At 37.9% G+C, this 23,988-nt stretch overlaps 1 protein-coding gene across 3 annotated transcripts in view; it reads left to right on the top strand.

Moving 5' to 3' along the window:
• Window positions 1-23,988, top strand: part of GRIA4 (glutamate ionotropic receptor AMPA type subunit 4) — a 381,681-nt gene that overhangs the window by 288,298 nt on the left and 69,395 nt on the right. For 2 of the 3 annotated variants that reach the window (XM_006262481.4, XM_006262480.4), the window contains exons 9-12: window positions 213-323; window positions 8,798-9,004; window positions 14,768-15,138; window positions 16,632-16,830. In XM_006262481.4, coding sequence (XP_006262543.1) covers window positions 213-323; window positions 8,798-9,004; window positions 14,768-15,138; window positions 16,632-16,830 — 888 coding nt within the window. Of the gene's footprint in view, window positions 1-212; window positions 324-1,573; window positions 4,239-8,797; window positions 9,005-14,767; window positions 15,139-16,631; window positions 16,831-23,988 lie in introns of those variants that run through there. The other variant, XM_006262482.3, reaches the window with a different exon arrangement.

Genomic DNA, 23,988 nt, shown 5'->3' with positions numbered 1-23,988 from the left:
CAGACTAAAGAGGACTTTAACTTGTCTTGTGCTGTTCCTTTGCTTAAAGATGAAGTCAATTATTGCTGTGCTAAATGAATGACAGTCAGGTTTATTATTTAAAAAGTATCCTTCTGAAACAACAACTGAATAGGAGTAATACCATTATTAATGTAACATTTATACTCATTTCTTTAAGTTACTCAGAAAAAAAATATTGTTTTGTTTTTCAGGTTGGTTACTGGAATGACATGGATAAATTAGTTTTAATTCAGCATGAACCTTCCCTTGGAAATGATACTTCAGCCATTGAGAACAGAACAGTAGTTGTAACTACAATTTTGGTAAGGTTTTTTTTTCCCTGTGTTTTCATTTGTGTATAATACAAAGCCTTTTCTTGTAGTCCAATTTAGTCTGTCAGCTCTGGGGTTTGTAAAGGGTGAAAGCTGTGTGTCTTTAGTATCTTGACTCTCACCTCTGTACAGACTATTTATGGTGTGCGCTTGAAATAATCATTTGAAATTGGTTTTCAAATCAAATTGAGGGAAATGTATCCATTTTTTATTGAGATGTTTCTTGCTGTCCTTTGAAAGACTTCTCAGGAATGTAAATGAATTCTGTCAAAATCTGATTGATGAATTGTGACTTGTAAGTGAAAGAAAAGAAAACCCAAAAAGATATAAAGGAAAGAATTGAGAGAAGGGCATAAAATCTGGCTTCTTTAACAGCAGGTGTCATTTGGTTAGTACTATAAATTCAGGACAGGTATTAGGAAAGTTAGCCTTCCAGCTCTGGTTTATTTACTTTTCTATAGGAAAGGAAGAGAAAACTTAGAAATGTTACTAGTTATTTGTTAGTGTCCTTATAATGCTTATATTCTCTACTTCAACTGATGTAAAATATAAGTTTTTAACAAATATTTTTCAATGATACATTTTAAAGACCTCCTGGAAAGTGAGGAAAATGTAATTGCTTCATTAATTCCCATTAATAAAGACATGTACAATTTAAAAAATATATATTTTCAAGGGATACCTTTTAAACAGAATATCTAACATTTTTCCCTCTGAAGTCAGAAATGCCCTTTCAAGCTGATGTTTGTCAAAGCAGACTGGCAAAGGATGACCTTTACCTGCCTAGTTTAAAAATTTTACACCTCAGTTCACTGACCTTTTCACCTATCTCATTAGACAAGACATTTTTAACCATCCAAGATAAGGAATGTGTTGATTAGGGAGGAATAGTCTTTGTGTTCTTAAGGAGAACTTTTCTAAACTGAATTGAGCATTAACCAAGGGACAGAGTGGAATTACTGTGAAGCTTTCTGAGTCAAAGAATGAAGTTAGCTACCATATTGCCTGTATTATGTATCAGCATTTGTGTAGTGAGTGTGTCCTGACAAATCTCCTTTTGAAGATTATAATTTTAGGATGCAAATTCAACCAACATACTATACAGCCATTCAGAATGTAACTCCTAACCTAATTGTGTAATTTTTTTGCATGGGACTTTTACAAATTAATGTATCTTTTTTTCCTAAAAAAGACACAATAATGGAAAAAATTATACTTCAGTACAGTCCTCCTCTTTTCAGCCTCTGATGAAGAATCCTATTTTAAGAAATTGATCATGGAAGAAAAGAGTCCCACGATGCTGCGAACATTCCAATCTAAGGCTCAAGTATTAATCTCCAATGTAGTAGAATTGAGCTAATTTTTCCATACGGATTACTGTTCCTCTGACTGGATGACCAGGCACTGAACCACCAAGAAAAGTTCTGTGACTATTCTGAAATGTCTAGAACAGATGACGTTTACCTTCAACTTTGCCAAGCTGAGAAGAGAATGATGTGAAAAACAAGCTCTCAATTGAATTTTTTCTCTCATACCAATCCTGGTATCTTTAATTGAGGCTTAACATACATGAACAATATAGTCTCCATAAATAGCTCCAAGTTTAGGAGAAGCAAGTAAATAATAATACTATAGAAGGTGCCTGTTTGCCAAAAAGGATGTAGGGAAAAAACAAAAGCTTTTAAAATGTATTACCTTGCCTGTCCTGTTTGCATTGAAGCAGATTAATGTGCAGAATAAATTATCTCTTTAAAAAAACTTTCCCAATTCCTGTATGAAAAGGACTGGTGGTATCATTTTGCAAATCAAAAAGCTGAATCAGTTTTACAAAGCATGCCTTGTTTTCATGAAGCATGTCATCTTGGAATAAGTACAATCTTTTTTCTTTTTTTTTTTAAAAGAAAGAAATTTCACATGTTGACCCAGGGTTTTCACTCTAAATATGTTGTGATAAATGTGCAAAGCAACCAGAATTTGGTTTGAGTAAAACTACACAGTTAAATTCTGTCCTGAGCTAATTATGCAGCTCTCCCCTTGACCTTACAGGGAGCTGCACAATTGATTTTGAAGGCAAATTTTTTTATATGCATTTGCAAAGGTAACATATTTAGAACATAGAAGCATGTAACCACACAAAAATATATTTAACTACTGTATTTTTCAGAATCCTGTCATTTTCTATGTACTTTATTCCAATTGCAAAAAGTAGATGGAGACTTATGACCTCTTCACTGCCCTCTCCATGTTGAAGGGAAGTTATTTCAATGTAGATGAAAATACCACTTTGGCTGCATGCATACCTTCCAACATTAAACTGAAAAGCTTCTGGGATCAGTGCTGTCAAGCTTTTCAGTCTGTGGAAGGCAGATATCTAGGCACATTTAAAAAAAACAAACAAAAAACCAAAAAAAAACCCCTAAGAGTTGTCAGCATGGCAAGCTTTGATTTTAGTCTGAAGCACTTCAGTACTAGCTACTTCACTTTGTCTTATTTTGTATGTGCCTGTGCTTTGTTTGCTGTAATGTTAATATTTTACTATTAAATATAAGATGTTTTAAAAGGAATTAGATCTGTACCTAAACACCTTTGGTCTTTATTTAGCAAAAAATGTTTCCTTGTAGCACAGTAAATATGCTTAGATTTTATTTTACATATTTTATTTGGCATCCTAAAATATTAGTGGCAGGTACCTGGAGTAAAATACTGAGGAATTGGTTAGAATATTTTGAGCCCTCTAGTCTAGTAAAAAGTCTTACTCAAGAATGCAAACTACTCTTTCAGCCATTAAATTTTTCTAATATAAAACGTTTCCAAAAAAAATTTACAAAAAAATTTTTTTAAAGAAATATTTAGAACCAAAGAGCTAAATCCCTTGGTGAACTGTCATTATATAACCAATTCCCAACTCAGGGCTTCAATGTAATAGGTTTAGTATTAGAAGACTAATAGCGTGCATTACAAATCTTTGCACCCAAAAATCGTTAGGGCTAAGTAAAGCTAAAAGAACTCTAATTGATGTCATGTCCTGGTTGAGAGAGCTTCTTAAGAGAAATTACGACTTATTTCCCATACACAAGCCAAATTTCACATTTTAGAAGGTAATCATTTTAATCAATGTAATCTCTTCCTTGGCCAATCATTTTATATTGTCCAAAAAAATTCTAGATCTAACTTTTTCTTCCAATAAACAGATATATAATTTTATTAGATTTTTAATTAATTATAATTATTAGTTGGATAGACAGAAGTGGAAACATTTTGCAGGCCAATACGAAATATTTCAAACGGAATCCTGAACAAGTTATTAGAAAAGTTCCTTTGTCTTTTATAAAAGTATTTTGCGTTTCAGGTTTTTGTTGTTCTTATTGTGTTTAGAGGGGGGTTGTTTATTTTTCAGAACTGACAGAGACAAACTATTCCACTTATTTTCTTAAAGAAAATAGTTCCTGTAACAACTATTTTTCCCTATTGCAAAATATTTTTTCAATGATTTAGCAAATTCAAAGGGGCTTATTCAAAAATTAACCAAACACTGATTAGATTGCTGTTAGAGTTAGTGATGATTTCTGACTCTCTAGAGTTATTTCCAGTTGTAAGCATTTTACTGTACATTTGAGTTTATGGGAATGTGATGGAATGATTTGCTTAGCTATATAAAGGTGCTTGTTTCAGACATTGTTCTGTAATTAAATATGTTAAACTTTGTTAGAAAATTGTGAAGAGTACAAGTAAAGCTTGCACCATTTTAACTATTTATGTTCCATGCTAGTCATTGATTGTTTCAATATGGTCTTTGTATGCCATTTCCTTACCCATAAAATACTATTAAGTAGCTCACTCATTGCAGTGTAAAATGCCTTTAACAATACTATATTTTACTCAAAATAAATTATATCAATATTTTCATTATCAGGCTAGAGTTTATATTCCAAAAAATATAATTGTCACTTTTTCTGAAAGAGGTTTATAGAACAATCCATTTTGAACAATCCAGTGGAATAAACAGAAAATAGCACTAAGATATAAGAAGATGTACATTACTGATCTATCAATACAGAATCAGAAAATTGCCTGAAATGGGGCAGGCAGGTAATCCTTCTAGTCAACTCAACTATCAGTACTATGCTTGTAGCAGCCTTGAAACAGATTAAGTTATGTCAGTTTCAAGGCTCCTCTTAAAGGAAAGTTTTTGTGGGTACAAACAAACAGTGGCTGTGTTGCAGCATCAAGCTGTGCTGAAATGTGTCCCAGCACAGCTTACCTGATTGATCAGCAGAGACAGACTTTAGTAGGGCCATTGTCCTGCAGGGTCTGGCTTTTGCCGCTCCTGGGGCTTCAGGGGCCAGATCCTGTGGTAAAATAGCCCTGAGGCATTCATCTCCACCTGCAAGCAGGGGAACCACTGGATGCACAATACATGAATAAACACTGTCCCCTTTAAGATGTCACAAACTGTGAGTATATTTGGTTGCTCAAACTTTTGGGGGCAATTGGAGCCCAATAAAAGGCAAGAATGTCTGTTTACTCACAACTTGTTCTGCCATAAAAAATGTTATGGTGGTACAAGGGTAATATCTGCTTGTACTTTCTGTGTAACAATGTAAGGAGACGTAATGAAAAGTAAACTTCTGTGGGCATCCTAAGCACATACTCTTAGTCTAGAAACAGAAGTTGCCAAATGAAACAATTCAGCTGTACCACAGTATGTTGCACCACAGCTGATCCACTTCACAGTTTTGCAGGACTGGCTGAGAAGAGAAAGCGCCACAAGGTAATAGACATCCACCACAATAAAGTGGTAGAATCTATTACTACCTTTTGTTGTACCACTGGTTTTCCTGTCATGTGGTATAACAAAGAGTAAGGACATCTATTTGCTCATCATTTGTGCCATCTTAAAAAAATTTAAGGTGGCACAAATGAGAAGACAGACAACATTTGTTTCCACCTCTAGGAACAAAGGTGGCTACCCATGTTAGACTGAAGTCATACAGAAGGTATGGCACCTTAGAGACTAACTATTTCAGACAGCCATGAGCTTTCATAGGCAACAACCTACTTCATCCAGTGTAATCCATTTGTACCATTTGAGGAGGTAGGCTGTTGCCTGCAAAAGATAGTTCATAAGTAATGCCAGCCTGCCCTGCTTTCTTCATGACTCTTAGAAACAATATAAGGGGCAATAATGGTGTACAAAAAGCTGGAAACTGGCTATTCCGGAAGAAAAAATAGCTGGCACATGTAAATTGACTTGGGTAATGCCTTTAATTTTTAAATCATTGGAATTTGTTTGTTAGGGAATCAGTAAGACTTCCTCTTGGGTGTCCTAAGTTGTTATGACTGGAGTCTTCACAAGACAGATCCTGATACTGGTCAGTTTTGCAAAATTCTGATCTCTACTGGTTCAAATGTTCCTCATCATACTAGTGGATCAAATTGGATGCCAGATCCAGACCTTCCTGACATTTAACTTTGTATTTTGAGAGCACATCTCTGTTTAAGAAGCAGATTGGGCACATAATCCCATACACCCTATAGTATCCTTTGGACCCCTCCAGTAACACACATTGGCAGCAGTTCCTCACAGGATCATGAGCTGATGTGAAGATGTAGTTAACATTTATAAAAGGAAAACACAGAGTTTATATAGCCTCTAATTATTGTTTTCACTGTTAAGAGGCAAAGGCTGTTAAAAGGCTCTTCAAGGCAGCTCTGCCTTGAGGATGCTGTTCACTCTGCACTCTGCCCCTGCCTAAAGCTGTTTTCTCTGGAATATCTTTAACTTTACATGCTCTTGGGTGGGGATTATAGTGGGGAGGAGGGGGTGGCAGGTTGCCAGAAAAGCTTTATCAGGGGGTTTCAGCATTCTTCAATTCAGCACTTTCCAAGGAAAATAGAAGTGAAAATATGCCAGGGAAGTGCAGCTGAAGTCTATAAAGAAGGCATCTGAAGGGCTGAAATCTAACTGAGTTTAGGGGCACTTTTACCTAATACCTAATATCTAATTGGACACTTGGCTAAATCACTATACTGTGATCTATGTCCTCTGATTAACTATTCTTTTACCAGTTCTTTAGTATAGGCAGATGCAAATTATAGACATCTCAGCCCTTAAGAACAAAGGCCCTGGTTCAGCAAGGTACTTCTGTATGTGAATAAAGACTCCTCACATGCTTCAAATTAGGCATGTTCTTTAATATCTTGGTGAAGCAGGGCTTACACAAGGAAAAACAGCATTCCTTTCTACCCCACACCTTCTCTCCCCTTTTGTCTGCATAAGAGAGAGAACTGATTGAACACACCTGACTGTAGATGGGAATGCAAAGAGTGGTATAGGCTTGCATTACTGGCAGCCATTTCCACCCCAGGAAGGACATACTTAAGGGGGACACTATTCTCCCCTTCCCTTCCCAAACATTGGCATGTAGCACTGGAAAACAGAATAATAAACTACATGTGTAGCAAATGTCACTTTTCAGTGTTTTGCCTTCAAGGCTCTAGAAGTACATCATGCACAGCATAATTACTGTTCAATCTAGAACTCTTTGCAATTCACAGCCCTCTGAAGGTCAAAATTGCTCTCTGAAGAAATGCAGTGTTTTGCTGTCAGTATCCTCAGATTTCTTGGGGGTTTTAAAATGTGTAAAACATCACATAAAAGGCCCAGCTGGCCAGTCAAAGCATGTCCTATCCAAAGTTGTTGTGGACATTTTCCTTTGTCTAGGGCCGTTTTTAGTGGTACTGGTAGCAGATGCTCTCAGCCGAGAAAGGCCTTAAAAATAAAACCAATGCTAGAAGACTGAGTCACAGGCTACATAAAGCAATTGCAAACTTCTGGCACTGTGCTCCATGGCAGCACTGATTGGTCTGGGGCATGCCAAAGGCTAAGGGGAAAACACACATGACTTGCCCTTGGGTTGAAAGAAGGATTACTGCCTCCCTTTCCCCATGGTGTATGGAGTCTTAATTATGGGACTTCCACCGTATGCAAAGTGAACTTTAGTGACTCTCCGTAACACAAACTCATTTTTTTCACCCTAAAGTTCTGCTACATTCTGGAACCAGTCAGATTTACAGAAGAGGACCCATTTGCAAGAATAAAAGAATGTCTGCCACTAAAAAGATGAATAGATCACCCTTTCCCTTTCCCTCTCAACCCACAGAGAATAAACTGAATGTATATTACCCTCCCAAAACATAAAAAACTTGACATCAGATCCTGCTCTGCTATCAATGGGATCTGCAGACCAATACCTACAGGCAGCATTTTAACTGGAAATCTTTTAACATCTCAAGCATTTATTTTAAAGTTGACTTTTGCAATTCCTCTGTCTCAGCAGCCATGAAACACATCTGATATTACAAAATTGCTGCTACTGGCAGATCATGCCCATGACATCACTTCAGTAAGAAATATCAACACACATTTTATTTGTACGTTCTTCCGTATGCTAATTAGGCATTCAGAGAAGAGGTGAGGAGGGCAAAGGGCTGCAGTAGTCACAGTTTACAAAATAAGCCTTTGACAACAGTTAGCCAGAGCTATTTCCTGTTCTGAGGAGAGAACAACAATATTCTTATGTAGTGACTTTAGTAGTGATCATTTAATATTGAACTGATTGTTAGTGAAAAATGTATACAATCACTGAAGATGTCATCCTAAATTAACCTTTTCATAAAAAGTAATAGTTACATTCTGAATCCACAAGATGTCAATAAAGTAATTTGTATTTTTCTTTATTTAATCAGATAGTGTACAGTATCAGTATATTAGTTACAGACAGAATATAATATCAAAGTTTTAAGAACAATTTTATTGTGAGTTTCCAGCTGCACCTATTTTTACAGTAACTTTTCTGTGGTTCCTTTTTTGCTACAGTATGTAAAGACAGATTTTGTCTAATTCTGTGCTGGTCTGTTCATATTCTTTGCATGATTCCTATATATATCATTTCAAGACTGTATCTGTTATCCCTAGAAAATGCGCATGACCTTCTCTTAGTCACATATTTTAAACTTCAAGGAAGCAAACAATCATTGGTATGTGCACTTGACTACATGTACAGAAACCACAACCAATTAAAGACTATACCTGATTATATTAAAAAGAAGAGTAGATTATGGCCTTACATTATCATATATTATTTTCATTATAAACAATTTCAATCTCTAGTCATGCTTTCATGTCAAAATATATGATAAGTTTCTATTGTGAGAACTCTAATTTGGTGTGTTATGTTATTTTTAAGTGTTTAATTTTTTTTATAAAATATGTAAGCAAGTTAGTGCAAATAGTAAACATCTCTATAAATTTATTATGATAGAAATCTAAATGCAAGTATTATCTGTGTGTATGTGTGTATCTTTCTGATAAAACATGAACTGTTCAACTGGTGGATTACATGTTGTTGTTCAAAGTCAATGCTGTTTACTTCTCCTTTACAGTTGTACTTCTTTCATTATAGGAAGCCCCATATGTTATGTTCAAGAAAAACCATGATACCTTTGAAGGGAATGACAAGTTTGAAGGATACTGTGTAGATCTGGCATCAGAAATTGCAAAACATATTGGTATCAAGTACAAAATTGCCATTGTCCCTGATGGAAAATATGGAGCAAGGGATCCAGAGACAAAAATCTGGAATGGGATGGTGGGAGAACTTGTGTATGGGGTAAGCATACGAATTTTTGAAGTAGGATTTAACTTCTCATTATATTAGTCATGATATAGGAAGCATATATATACATATATATATATGTAACATTTTATTTAATCTGGGGAAAATAAACAGAAAGGAACCAGAGCTAAGTTGAAGACTGCAGGGCTTTCATTTATTTTTAAATGAAATCCAGATATTTTTACAGATGTTCTACTGTTTATTCAAATAACCTATTTTTATAGTAATATATTTCATAATCTGGACATCTTAAACTAATAATGGGTCATTGCTATTATCTAGTCTGACTTCCTGTGAAATTCAAATGAAATTATTTTATTCAGCTATTCCTTGTTGTTGAATTGGAATTTTTGAGCAAGACACCAGTCTTATTCTAAAGATTTCAACAAATGAAGTGGCCTCCACTTTATTCCAGAACATCACAGTGTATATAATACACAATCAGGTTGTTCAGAATTAATACAGAGTATCTACTTAGATTAGCATCCATGGTAAGATTTAAGAATAAAACTAACCATTTCTTGAAGCAGGACTATACATTATGTGATAAGCACTAGCTAGTGTCTTCAGAAGGCACAAAATTAATGGCTCTGCATATAAGTAAAATAAAGACATTAAATGGAAGTCATCTGAAAGACACTGGAAACAATGTCAGAACACTTGCAGTGTCCATTGTTACCAAAAGTAGGAAAGTCTCAGAGAGCCATCTTGTGGATCTAATTGTTGAAATCTATACTGAAAGCACTCATTCCCAAACTTTTAATAGAAATATCACTACTCAGTGGAAAAATAAAGCAATCCTGGAACTATTAAGGCAAGAAGGTTTTCACTAGTTTGCACTGAAGTGAAACTTGCCTGTAGTGGTCTACAAAAAATATCAGAGTTTGGGAGATATATCAGGATTTAGAGATACATGCCACTATTTACTCAAGCTAAGATATAATTCCAATTGGGGTTAGGGCTACACAAGGATCAATTCTGCCAAAGTCTCTCCCTCAAACATGGGAACTCCTATGTATTAGGGCTGTGTGAAGCTTCAGTGTCTGATTCAATTTGGCAGAGATTCAGCCTAATTCAGTGGCCAAATCTCTGAATCCAAATTGAATCAGGAGACCCTTTAATCTCTCTGAATCAAATAGGAACCCTCCAAATTGATTTGGACAGATTCAGAAAGATTCAGTGATTTGGATATAGACACAGCTTTAAATGTTTTTTCTACATACCCGAAGGTACCAGGGGGCTCGTGAATGCTGAGATCCTGAGATGGATGGAGTGTGGGGGGCTTCCCAGCATGCTTGGCAGCAGACCAGGAAGTGGAACAGAAGCACTTCTGGTCCACTTCCGGGTCCACCAGAGAGAGCGCTAGGGGGCCCCCCAGGCCTCCCCACCTCAGTAACTGGTGCTTCCTGGGCCTGAGGGGGCACCCAGGGTCCCCCGGCACCTGATCTTTGAGCCAGGGAGGTGGGGGAGAGGTCCCCCAGTGCACTCCCTGGCGGACCTGGAAGTGGACTGGAAGTACTTCCGGTCCACTTCTGGGTCCGCTGCCGAGCACACGTGCCCCCCACCCCCATGGGGTGCTCCATCCACCCCAGCATCCCAGCACTGGATGCACTCACTCATGAGTCCCTCGAGGTATGTAGAAAAATATTTAAAGCTATGTCTGTGGCCAAATTGCTGATTCTCCAAATCAGCATCAAATCTTCAAATTCAGCCAAATTGAACCAGAGACAGTGATCTGAATCAACGAATCTAGTCACTGTCCCCGATTCGGGCTGAATCTGAATCAAATATGGCCCATTTTGCACAACCCTACTATGTATGGGCCTGGTATTGTCCATATGTTCCAGGACAGTGAGAACAGAGAGAACAAAAGGCTTTTGATTTTTCCTTCCTCATGGGAATGGGGAAATCATGTATGTGGAGAAGACACTACATTTGCAGGCTCTGAGGAAACAGTCACTCATTACTTTGGGCATGGAAAGGCTGCTTGAATACCACATAAAGTACAGAACTTTCCATAGTGTTGTGAACACAGCTCAGCTGCAACCTTTTATTGGGAGGGTAAAACATGAGGATTTACCAGAACACCTTTCTCATAATGGTTGTGATTGAGTAGCCAAACGCTTAGTTGGTTTTAATCCTCATTGTTCTATTGAATTTCCATGGATATGCACTGATTTACACCAGTGCATAATCTAGTACAAGCTATTTGAAAGCTCTGAACAGTTTGCACAGTAAGACTTCACTACATATGCATATAACCATCAAACCAGCAGACACGTTAAATCGATTCACTTTAGCTGAATGAAGAGAGGTGTGATGGCCTGCCATGTAGTATAGTATGAGCTAACTTGTCATTGAGAGAACTTGTCACTATAGTTTTAAGCCTTTTTTATTATTTTGTTTAAATAATCTTTCTCTTGAAAGGCATCCAGCTCCAGCGCTGGACTGGATATAAAAAGTATATTTAACAAATTCATACAGCAGTGAGTGCCACCTGGAATGTGATCTATTCATTGTAATAGAAATCAAAAGAATGAAACTTGCATACTGTATCCAGTTTTGGAAATGAATTGTGTGAACAAGACTTCCCAATATATGAGATCAAAATGTATTTTTCTGTAAGGGAAGAGAATGAAGTGAACTTTCTTGTGATCCTTGGCAGTTAAGCTTCAAAACTCTTAAGCAGTTTCCATTTTATAATTTAGGTGGAAAGGAGACTCTGATTCTAAAAGTGTAACCAAGTACATCCTAAAACATTCCAGTCAGTTCTACTAAAATCAATTTTATTCTGTACTTGGTATCTCTAGACTTGGTTTAACTTTGCTATTTCATATTTGCCGAACAGGCTGCATTTCAGTTGCATAACGTGCGACAAGAAAAGGCTCCAATAGGGGCTAGTTCTTGGTCCCATTGCTCAGCCCAGTTAAGCAAGCTGACTGCTTACAATTTTCCACAGGTGGTGGTGAGGAGAGATCCTTCACCTCCAACTGCTTCCCTGATTATTGACCAGATAATACATAGTGGCAGGTCTGGTGGCCTGTCTTACGTACAAAGAGCTAAGAAGTAGAATCAGCCAGGTTGTCCATGCAGAACTGGATATATATCTTCTGTATAGAGGAACCGGAGTGACTGCTTCAAGCAGGGCCCTCTACAAACAGATGGAAAGGGTCAGGTTTTGTGGCTTAAATATTTTATTTAGCACTAGTATGTCCAACAATATTAAAGAAATGACACATATTCCCTTCTATATAGGTCCGTATGTGGCCCTCATAATAGTGCATTAAACAACTTAATTAATATACTTTATGACTGCTTAGTTCTCTCCCTCATCCTTTCCTGAGGGATGTTGTAAATTACTTTGCAAATGTGCTTTTTGAATGTGTTTAGTTTAATTTTCTGTGCAGAGGGGGTGAGGAGAAGGGTTGTTTGATTACTGTCAAATACTCCAGAAAAGCTATCTGGAAATTGCAGTCAGTTTTCCAGTTATATTTAGATGAGCATAATAGTCTCAGCAATATTCTACCAGCCTTGGTAACTTGCTTATTCTCAGAAGAACCATCTGGTAATGAATCCATCCACAAGAGGTGCTTCCTGTTGTACTAGCAGTGAATCACAATTAAATATTCTGACATAGGATGCTATTCTTTCATCACGTCATGATAAGAATACCATAGGACTAAAATATAGACTTTTCATTTATTATAAGAGCATAAAAGTAGGTAGATAAAACATGGTAGGATCTATTCCTGGTTTAACTTCCAATGAAACTCATGACGTTACCCCAAAAAGTTTTTAGTTTTAGATCAAGATACCTTGATAATGAGCTAGTTAGGGTAGGTGTTTATATCGCAAATATTGCAGGATTACAGTGAGCCTTCCTAATGCAGATATAGTTTGAGCACATGTGGGAATTTCCCTTACTACTATCCCAATTACCCAGTCACAAAATCTGCCCATGATTTGAAATAAGCCTCTACCCCTGATTGTTCATGTTGTTAGATTTTGTAAGTGTTTAGCTATTTCAAATTGTACAGGACTACAAAAAGCTAAGCATTTCGCTTTTTCCTTTGTTCGTTATCATACAAGCAGATTGGACAACGGTTCTGGTTAAGCAAAATAATGTTTTGGATGCTTGATTTTCAGCAGGAGTGTTGGGCCCCTTGAAGTCAGTATATGGAAGCACGTGCTTAAGTCCTTTGCTGAATGAGGATGTTCTTAAGTACATGCTTGAAGTTAAGCATGTGTTTAAATGCTTTGCTGAAATGTAACTAATGAAATATTTATTACTAAGGACATTATTCCATTATGTGAATTTTGACCCTTTTAGTACTCTTAAAAGAAATTTAAAATACTGGTATAGACTTAATAGTAATTCTTGGCTGTTCATGTGTGGATTGCTTGACAATGAGAAGAGGGACCACAGGGAAACTATTGCATACATGTGCACAGCTTATGGGATGGTAGGCAGCAAAATCTATACTTCATTTTCATTTGTTGGAGCCATGATCGTATGAAGGGTGTAGATTCACCAGTCAAAACCTTACAGGGGGTGGGGGAGAGCTACAAGTCTGATTCTGTGTACTAACTCTATTTGAAAAGCCATTTTGGTGCTTCAACCCCTGGAACTGAGGATGTATTGTCCTGGAGCTTATAAAAATCTTCTACATAAAGAAGTCTTTATTCAGTCTTTGTATAGGGGTCTGGAATTTTTCCCTACAGAGTTTCTTGTGGTTCCTTGATAGCTCTGGCATGATTGGACTTACTAAGGGAAAAGAAAAGAGAGAACTTAAGTCCAGTATCAAAGGAATGGGCCCTAAGTCATAATAGTGACCCACCGGTACAAACTGTATATCTCCCGAATGAATTCTTATTGTTGTTGAAGGTAGAAGCCCTGTTTAGGGTAGGCATTGCCTGCATGAAGGTAAAGTCATACAGTTGGTTTCAATTTAGGTTTTCTTTTATAGTGAAATTGTGGTGGGTTCACCATACCTTTCCATTTCTGTCCCTCAAAAGCTAGATTTAATATGATCCAAAATAATACCAAAAATGAATATATTTAACTCCAGTTCTACAAAGACATAACCACATATTTACCTTTACATACTGTGAGCAATCTCAGTGATTTCTATAGAACTACTCACAATGTATCATGCTAAGTGTGGCCTTTATTTCTGCAGGATAGAGGTGTTAATTTGTTTCTTTCTTTCTTTCTAAATTTTTCACAATGTGTGGAATGGTCACTGTGGTGATTTAATGACATGTTTACTCCTTTGCTAAAAGCGGACTCATAACCCAGGGAAAATATGATTACAGCTGTTTCTGAGATAGATTATTTAGTACACCACATCCAGTGCTGATAGGCCTATGATTGTAGTGCAGTTTTCTGCTAAAACCGTATTATACAACTCTTAAAATTGCCGTATGTGCTCACTACCTTTCTTTTATCTTCCTTTAGGAATACAATACCTAAAATACCCTCTTTTAGGATTTTACATGGCTGGTCATCAACACAATATATATTTAAAAATAAAAAACAGAACCATGTTTTTTTGTTTAAAAAATGGTTGAATTAATGTATCAAGGGTGTCATGTAATGTAGAGATCCTGTAATGTGATATAAACAGCATCTGAAAACATCTAAACATCTTGCTTGTTCATTTTAAATATATAATTTCATAATTAACTATTCACATATGTTTATAAACCAAATTCAATTAATCTATGCATCTATGTGTGTTTTGTTTTTCCTTATAGAAAGCAGAGATTGCTGTTGCACCTCTGACCATCACTTTGGTACGAGAAGAGGTCATTGATTTTTCCAAGCCTTTTATGAGTTTGGGAATATCCATTATGATCAAAAAGCCCCAGAAATCTAAACCAGGAGTGTTTTCCTTCTTGGATCCTTTGGCCTATGAGATCTGGATGTGCATAGTCTTTGCCTACATTGGTGTCAGTGTGGTCCTGTTCCTAGTTAGCAGGTTTAGCCCCTATGAATGGCACACAGAAGAACCAGAGGATGGGAAAGAAGGACCCAGTGATCAGCCTCCCAATGAGTTTGGCATATTCAACAGCCTTTGGTTTTCCCTGGGTGCCTTTATGCAGCAAGGGTGTGATATTTCTCCAAGGTTTGTGTCAAATCTTTTAACTTCTGTACTTTATCTTTAAAACTGAAGGCAAAGAGCGCAACATCCTCCTTCTCCTCTTTTACTTGTGGTTTTAGAAGTTCATTATTTATAGAACTTTTCAGTTTTTCCATTTAAAGCTATGGCAAGAGAAGTACCAAAGCTATAAATATTTTTATTTTTGTTGGTATTTCCTTATAACAATGTAAATAAAGCAAGAGCAATTCCATATTTGCTCAATAAAATGGATTACCTATATTGCATTGACTTCAGTGGAACTATATTAGTGGTAAATGTAGCCTATTGTGTTACAGTAGTAAAATACATGCAGTTATGCTCATTATTTGGCTCACATTTGATGTCTCATTTTTGTCCTGTATTAAATTGTACAGTCACTGTTTTCAGAATATCTATGTATGTGAGGGAAGAAATGTTTTAGCATTGGTCTGATAAAATCTATGCTGTTTCTAACTTATCTTCCAGAGCTTGACCCAAGCCAAGCTTTCCAAAATTTACAGGGTTGCTCGAGCCTTATTATGAGCCAATTGCCACTGATTAACTGACTAAATACAGGCAAATATTTCAAACTCAGATGTTTAAAATGAGTTAAATTTTAAATGATGTTCAGCTCTTCTCTAACTCAGCTCTTCTTGAAGTTATTTTGTAAAGGATTTTTCTCATATAAAATGTAGCATCCAAATGGAAAGTATAATTTATTAGTTATTGCCAGTACTCCTGGTCTCATGAAGTATGAAAAAACAGATATTGTGAAGTGCTTCTTAAAGCTCAGGGTGCTTCATTTTTGATTTACAAAAAATATACCACATTTCTATTATAATTCATGGGCAGTGTAATCTATCAAGCATTTCCTGTGTTTAAGAAGTAGTTATAATTATCACTACAGCATATCCATAATGCTATGAATACATAGGATATGTGCAATTGTTGGCTTCATCATTTAGAATATAGTATAATTTGTGCATGTGTTTGTGCACGTGTCTGTGTAAAAATAATGAAATATACACTAATATGTTAAACCAGATCTGTCCAACTCATGGGAGGTTAATCTGGGGCCTCCAGGCTCCTGCTGGATGCAGCACCCCCATTGCTCTGGCTGCATCAGCAGCTGTGGGCTCCAGGTTTCCCCCCCCCCTCCAGTTCAAGGCCCCAGTGCAAGGGCAGTGCAGGGCTAGACAGGGAAGCAGGGGCCCAGGAGCATAGCATGGTTTGGTGCACAGCAGGTTGAGATGCACACATAGTAAAGCCTGGTGCAGCACAGGGCACGAGGAGTGTTTTTACATTGCTTGTCGCAGCACAGCAGGGCATGCAGTTTGTGGCCCCCAACTGCTTACAAGTTGGACAGCCCTGTGTTAAATGTACAAAGTCTCACTCCCACCAGCTATTACTTATTAAATAATAATGCTAGCTTTCATTCTCTCTTTCTCTTTGCTTCACATAAGAGATAGGCAAATGTGCATTATCTTATTCATGTTTAGATCCCTCTCAGGTCGCATTGTTGGAGGTGTTTGGTGGTTCTTCACACTCATCATTATCTCATCTTATACTGCTAACCTCGCTGCTTTCTTGACTGTTGAGCGAATGGTCTCACCCATAGAAAGCGCCGAAGACCTTGCCAAACAAACTGAAATTGCATATGGAACACTGGACTCAGGGTCAACAAAAGAATTCTTCAGAGTAAGTTGGCATGAGTATTCGGACCATTGTCCGTATAGGGAACTCTGCTGTTTCACGACAATGCTCAGAATGCTGACGTGATGTTACTTTACAAACAATTCTATTATACTTTGGAGCTCTTTGCAATATCAAAGTTACCATTTTTACCTCTAGGTCCACTTTTTGAAATTTGCAGTCATTTTAATTTGTGGAAAGTGTATTGATCCTGACACAACAGGCCTGGGAACTGCCCAGAGGAATAGTGGAATCAGATAATTAAAGCAATATTGTACTATTGATTCATTTCACCTACAGTGCTGAAACAATATTCAACACTAAAAGATCTATGATGATGTCTTCCAATTTTGTTCCTATCTGTGCATTTTACTGTGGCCAGTTTTGCTTGGGGGATATGGGATATAATTTTTAAAGCTGCTGATTTACAAATGTATAGTACAGTGGTGCTTAATCTTTTGACCCAATGGGCTGACTGAGTGGTGCAGTGCCAATCTGCAGGCTGGATCAGGCCCCATGTGCTGGGATTAGGCCCTGTGTACCAGGATAATACCCCATACTACTTCTGCCAGTCCCTGCATCATGCTTCACATTTCTGGATTTGTCCCAACATGGCCTCGGCTGACTCTGGTTGCCTGGATCTGGCTCCGTGCTGCCCCCACCCAGCCCTGCATGCCCAGATTGGGTCCATGTCACCCTCACCTGGCTCTGTGCGCCTCAGTCAGGTCCTGTGTCACCTTGGCCTGGCCTTCAGGTCCCGTGCCACCCTGTGCACCCAATTTAGCACACAGGGCCACATTTTCCTGAGGGGTTCCCCAGAATCTTTTCTGTTCTGTCTCAACTGATTAATTCATTTTTATTTGCTTTCCAGTATTAGTTTGGTAGGAACATATAGTTCTGTTCCCCCAGCAGCCTGAAGACAGAAAGCAGGGACATCACCAAAAGGTGTTCTACAGTCCCAAACACATTCTGCAAAGCACTTAAATATATGCTTAACCTTAAGTCAATGAGACTTACATACATGCGCAAATGCTTTTCTGAATAGGGAGTGCTGATGAAGACTAAGGTTTACTGATGTCAGTAGGACTTGGGAGTTTTCATCACCTTGCTCTGTGTTCTATAACGTGCAAAATGCTCTTAAGGACACTAGGCAGACAAGGTTCTTTGATGTGATATCTTTTATTAGACCAACTAAATAGAAAAATTGTTCTTTGCAAGCTTTCAAGTACAAACACCTTTTTCAGGCATAGGGAGAGTCTGCTGGTGAATTGCATGCTCTCCTGGGTAGAATAAAAGCCAAAATGCAAAGTGCAGGTCTGTGAAAATGCAAATACATGGCAGTGAGAATCAGAGGGGTAGAAGACAGAAGGTGTAAAACAGGTTGAGGGGAGGAGAGGGAATATTGAACTGGTGATAGAAGAATGTAGCTGGTAAAATGCAGACAGGTTACCTGGGGTTATCAGATGTCAGGCAGGTTGTAATGTGCCATAAATCCAACATCTATATTTAGTCCATGATTTTTTATATTCAGTAGATTTATAATGTGCAGTTTGTAGACTCATCTACGAAAGGTGTTTTGCACATTCCCTTTGAGGATTAAAACTCAGAGATTGCAGATAGAGTGGTTTTCTTGCGAGAAGTGTGCACCCACAAGTAATTGGATATTTTTGCCTGATAGATTTTTGGTGTGTGTTCCTTCCGGTATGCAGTTTGTTGTTTGGTTTCTCCTGCACATTTTCCATCAGGACATTTAGTGCACTAGATAAGATGTATTACATTTCTGGAGGTGCAGGTGTAAGATCCAAGAATGGTGATGGTTCTCTTATGGGGTATAGTTATTGTGGGAATGGTGGAAATGTGTTGGCAGGTTTTACATTTTTTGTCCCGGCATGGTCTGGATTGATTCAGTGTGCTTTGGACCATAGGAAGTTTGTTTCTGGTGATGAAGTTGGCGAGGTTTGGTGCTTGTTTAAAGGTTAGGATGGGTGGTTCTGGGAAGATCTCTTTAAGAATTGGGTCTTCTTCTAGTGTGGGTTGCAATTGTTTGAGGATGTTCTGTATAGGTTCCAAGGAAGGATGGTATGTCATAACTAATGGGGTGCAATTCATGGGGATTTTCTTTTTGTACTGCAGAAGTTCTTTATGCAGTATCCAGGTGGTTCTTTCAACAGTGTGATCTATCTCTCTGTCCTTGTTGGGTGAAAGCCCTTTTAAGATTAGCAAGGTGAGAGTTGTGAGTATTCTCCTCGGTGCAAAAACAGTAGTATTGGAGGGCTCAGTTGTATATTAGAGATTTCTTGGTGTGTTTAGGGTGATTGCTGGTTCTGTGCAGATATGTATGTTGGTCTGTGGGTTTCTCGTACATGATGGTTTGCATTTTACCATTCTGGATATTGATCATAGAGTCTAAAAAGGAAATGGAGTATTCAAGAGAGTCTGATGGAGGGGTGATGATTATTGAATTTGTGACGGAAATCAATCAGAGATTGCAGATTTTCAGTCCAAATGACAAAGATGTCATCTATATATCTTAGGTATAGAATCAGTTTGATGGTGCTGTTCTGGAGGAATTCTTCTTCCAGGTGGATCATAAAAAGGTTGGCATATTGTTGGGCCACTTTTGTGCCCATAGCTGTGCCCATCTATGAGGTCTGGAGGAAATGTTGGTTACTGAAAGTGAAGTTGTTGTGTGTGAGGATGAAATGTATAAGTTTAGTAATATCTTTATGTCTGTACTCTGAGTTGTAATCTTGCTCTTGCAGATAGGTAAGGCAGGCTTGAAAGCCATCTTGGTGTGGGATGTTGGTATATAAGCTGATAACATCCATGGTGGCTAGGAGGGTATTGCTGGGAAGGTGGTCTGTGTTGTTAAGTTTTCATAGAAAGTCTGTTGTGTCTCAAACAAAACTCGGTCTTTGGGTGACAAGAAGTTTTAGGATGGATTCAATGAAACCTGATATTTCCTCAGTTAGGGTTCCATGGTTGGATATTATAGGTCTGCCTGAGTTTCCTTGTTTGTAGATTTTAGGGAGCATGTAAAAAGCCCCTGGGTTGGTTAGTGGGGGAATCAAGTTTTGTAGTTTTTCTTGTAGTTCAGATGGATATGATGTGATGGTGCTTTTCAGTTTTAGGTGAAGAGAGGAGTTGGATCTTCCTTTAGTTTTTCATTGTAGATGGTGTCAGAAAGTTGTCTGTTGGCTTCTTTTATGTAGCCTTCATGGTTAAGAATAACTATAGCTCCTTTGTTATCCTCTGGTGTTATTATTATATGGTGGTTGAATGTTAGAGATGCTGTGGTCTGAGCAGGAGAGGTTATTGTGGGGATGTTGATTGTTTAATTGTTCATTCTTTCCCTGAAACAGTCAATATATAGCAGTCAAGGTTTGAATTTCATTTTTGGGGGTTAATCTTTTCCTTAATGTTGTCACAGGATGAAGTGTTGTTGAAAGTGGATTTGTTTTCATTGTGGAAATATTACTTGAGACAGAGGCTTTGGAAAAATTCTTCTACTTCTCTGTATTGTAGTATTTTATTACCAGGGATCCTGGTTTTCTCTGATAAAAAGAAATCCCCAATTTTTGGATAAAAAAAGTAACCCAAAATCCATATTTTTCCCTGATTAAAATGAAACGCCACTAATATATAGATATCTATACTAATATATAGACATCTATATAACTATATATTAGTGGTGTTTCATTTGAATCAGGAAAAAATATGAATTTTGAGTTACTTTTTAAATTAAATTTTTCTGTGATTAAAATGTTTATATATATTGATGTTTCATTTGCGGTTACTTTTTTAATCCAAAATTTGGGGACTTGTTTTTTGTCAGAGAAAACCAGGATCCCTGCTTATTAAAGTATTTTTCCAGACATTATGTTGGATGGATGTTGTAAAAAATATTTGGTAGTCTTTTTGTACATGTTGTATAATGTTTGAGGAGATATCTGGATTTATCTCTGTTAAGTTGTTGTAGCATGTGGTGATTTCCTTCCTGAGTTGATCTCTTTTGGAGTAGGTTATGTGAAGGAAATGATTTCTAATAAACAACATCCCTTATGGACACTATTCATCCTTAATGCTTTGGGGGTTGTTTGTTTTTTAAATCTGTACTAGAAGACAATTGAAATCCAGCTGGCTGAACTGGTGTGTCTCAGGCCATGAACAGGTATTTATTTCTCCTGGTGCATAATTCTCAGAAATTTCCACCCATAGAAATCTTTTCAATAGGTGGAGTGTACATGTGTTCATGTATAGTCTTTCAGTGGCTACTTCAATACTCACAGTCCCTCTTCTGTGAACTAGGAGGAGTTGATTGACAGGGAAAGACTCCCCATACCTCACCCTCACTGGGATCATCCCAGCCTGTGTAATAGGGTAGGGAACAGTCTGCTATGTTCTGCTGCCATCTCTGAGCATGGACCCTAGTCTGGGCAGTATTAGGAGGCTTTGCTCTGCTGCTACATTCCGCTCATGGAGTACGCTGGGAAGGGTGTATGCATTCTTCCATTCCAAACATTTTCTCTTGCAAGGGAAATCTTCCAGGTGCCAACTTTCTTCAAGAAAACACAATCTTTCTCCAGGAGGTGGCATGTTTCCCCCTGGGAGAAGCTGACTGAGTGCTTGTATGCTCATAGGGCACAGACAGAAGTGACAATTTTCACCTGATCTGGTCCCAACAAGCCAAGTTGTAGAGGCTTTGATCAGAGCCTCTACCAGGTTGTAGAGGCTTTGTACAGCCATGACCAAACAAAAGTGCACAGCTGAAGGCTGCTTTATACGGGCCCAATTTTGCGAAAATCTGAACCCTCATTGCATGAGGATTCAGATGAACACACTCCAAAACAGGATGCATTCTGTAACTTGTGTCTGTGGACCTCCCAGCCTGTGACTGTTTTTAGAATGGGAGCGGGGAAAGGGAGTGGAGGGAGTTTGGTCTGGGTTTTTTTTCAGCAGATGCTGGTGGGTGGGGCAGGTGGTTTGCAGACCCCCCTCCCTGAGGTGGAGGGGCTCCAATCCACCCACCCCACCCTCCAGCACTGATTGGGGGACCCCAAGAATGACTTCCCATTCTGAAAACAGCACCTAGGTATGAAGGGGAGAGTGGCATTGCTTTTGGAGACCAAGCTGCAGGCTCCCAGCAAGCAGCAGGAATCCAAACTCCTGGACCCAACAGTGAATTTATGTTGAGTCCAAGGGATCATTGCAACTCACAGTGCTTTCTGAAAAGTACTGTGAGTTGCGTCGGGGAGCTGCTCTTCTGTCTTCACCCCTAGTTTCTAGCAGGAGAGCAGTGATTCTCCCAGTAAAACATGACATCTGAACATGACTTCACTATTTTCATGTAGTCTTTACTTAGAGGTTGTTTGCTGGTTATTTTCTTTTGAGATAAAATAATTCAGGATTGTTATCTAATTGCAAGGTCTTAGTAGATCAGGAAAAGATGGTTCCAGTAGAAATAAGAAACTGGAACATTCATTTCTGTTCAATAAATCTAATTGAGAGGGTGCTATCAGATGACAAGTTATTCCCCAAAAGCCCTGACCACTGATTCCAAATGGAAATTTATCAATTAGGTCAGCATGTTGAACAAATCATAGATGTGTTTCTTAAACCCTTGAGAGGATCATTCCAGGAATATGAAAAAATAACTACTGATCAGCCCTAATATTCTTATATGGTAGTTAGACTTTTTTACAGAAAAAATATATCAACATATTTTAGAACAGTTTATACAGATGTTTTATTATTGTTAGTTTTTGGTTTGGTCACTGTCATTTTACCCACAGCCTCACTTTTTAGCTCAAATAATAGAAACTCTTGTTTCAAAACCTGGAGGTCTCTTTCTGTCTCTGATGTGGGCCAGGGTGTGGGTTATCAGATATATATGGTCTTACAATAGCATAGCTATGTGGGGTACAACCAAGACAGTAGCCCCAAGGGCAGATTTGGGTAAGAAGGGAACACAAAAATAACAGCTACTGCAACTGGCAGCCAACCACGCCACCACCCAACCCATGCAGCACCACTGCCCATGGTACAGCGCTGCCCTGTTACACCTCTGCGGTCATCTTGGATTTGAAGTGCTGAGGACCTGCACAGTGAGAATTAGTTTCATTTGCTTTTGCTAAGGATGTAAGCTAATGGGCACTATGTAGTATGTGCTTGGTCTGTAAACTCTGTCCCTTAAACTCATTTTATGGGGAGACATACTTTTAATTCTGGAGATTTCTGGTTCAGTCCATTGGTTATCACCTTTTCGGCCTACACACACACACACACACACACACACACACACACACATATATAAATGAGTAGTTTGATTAACTGAGCTAACAGAGTGAAAATAGTTAAAAACATAAGTAACGGAGGATAGAACAGATTTACATACATTTTAATTAATTAACTACATATCTGAACAGTTTGCATTCCTTTGTATGTCCAATATTTAATCTGTTCTTGTGAACAAAACTTCAGGATGGATTTGAAAATAAAAAAGAGGCTGCTTTTCTCAGGCTTCCATAACACTTCAACAAACTCATATTTAGAAGTAATAAGGACAGCTCCTTTGATATAAAAACAAGCAACCAGTCTCAGGCACAGCACTTCTGTCTTTTCTTCTGATCAGGCTACAAAGATGACTAGTGTATTTTGTGTGAGGTCTGTATTTTGTGTAAATGACAGGATCCATTCTTAAAAGGAAATGTATTTCTGAGTCCCTCTCTGGTGGCCATCATGCTTTCATTTTAATCTACAGTTAAAAGAAAAACAGGAAATCAACTGTGTCTCCACAATTTCCCTGTATTTTAGAACAGAAAAGCAAACAAATTAAAACTAACCACAGAAAATGAAATTTGATTGCACATCTAATTGCAAGGCTTTAACAAGCCTAAGCTAATTGGATCTCTCTGTTTTAAACTGTATTCAATGACTTATCTTCAAAAGAGTTCTGATCTATGGAACTGTACCATAATTGTTAATGATATAGCATTTATTTCTAAAAATTCTTAGCAGGAAGTATAAGGAAAATAATAGCACATTTCCAGCACCATGGAAGCATTTTCGTATCAGTTGCATAACAACGCAGAAATTTATCTCCAGCCATTTAGTTCCAGCCTTCATAAATGCTAAAGGACCATGCCAATTGTTCAGGTCAGTTCT

This window comes from Alligator mississippiensis, chromosome 1, assembly GCF_030867095.1.
Source record: "Alligator mississippiensis isolate rAllMis1 chromosome 1, rAllMis1, whole genome shotgun sequence".
NCBI classification, from domain to species: domain Eukaryota; kingdom Metazoa; phylum Chordata; order Crocodylia; family Alligatoridae; genus Alligator; species Alligator mississippiensis.
This window is presented reverse-complemented; position numbering and strand designations above follow the sequence as displayed.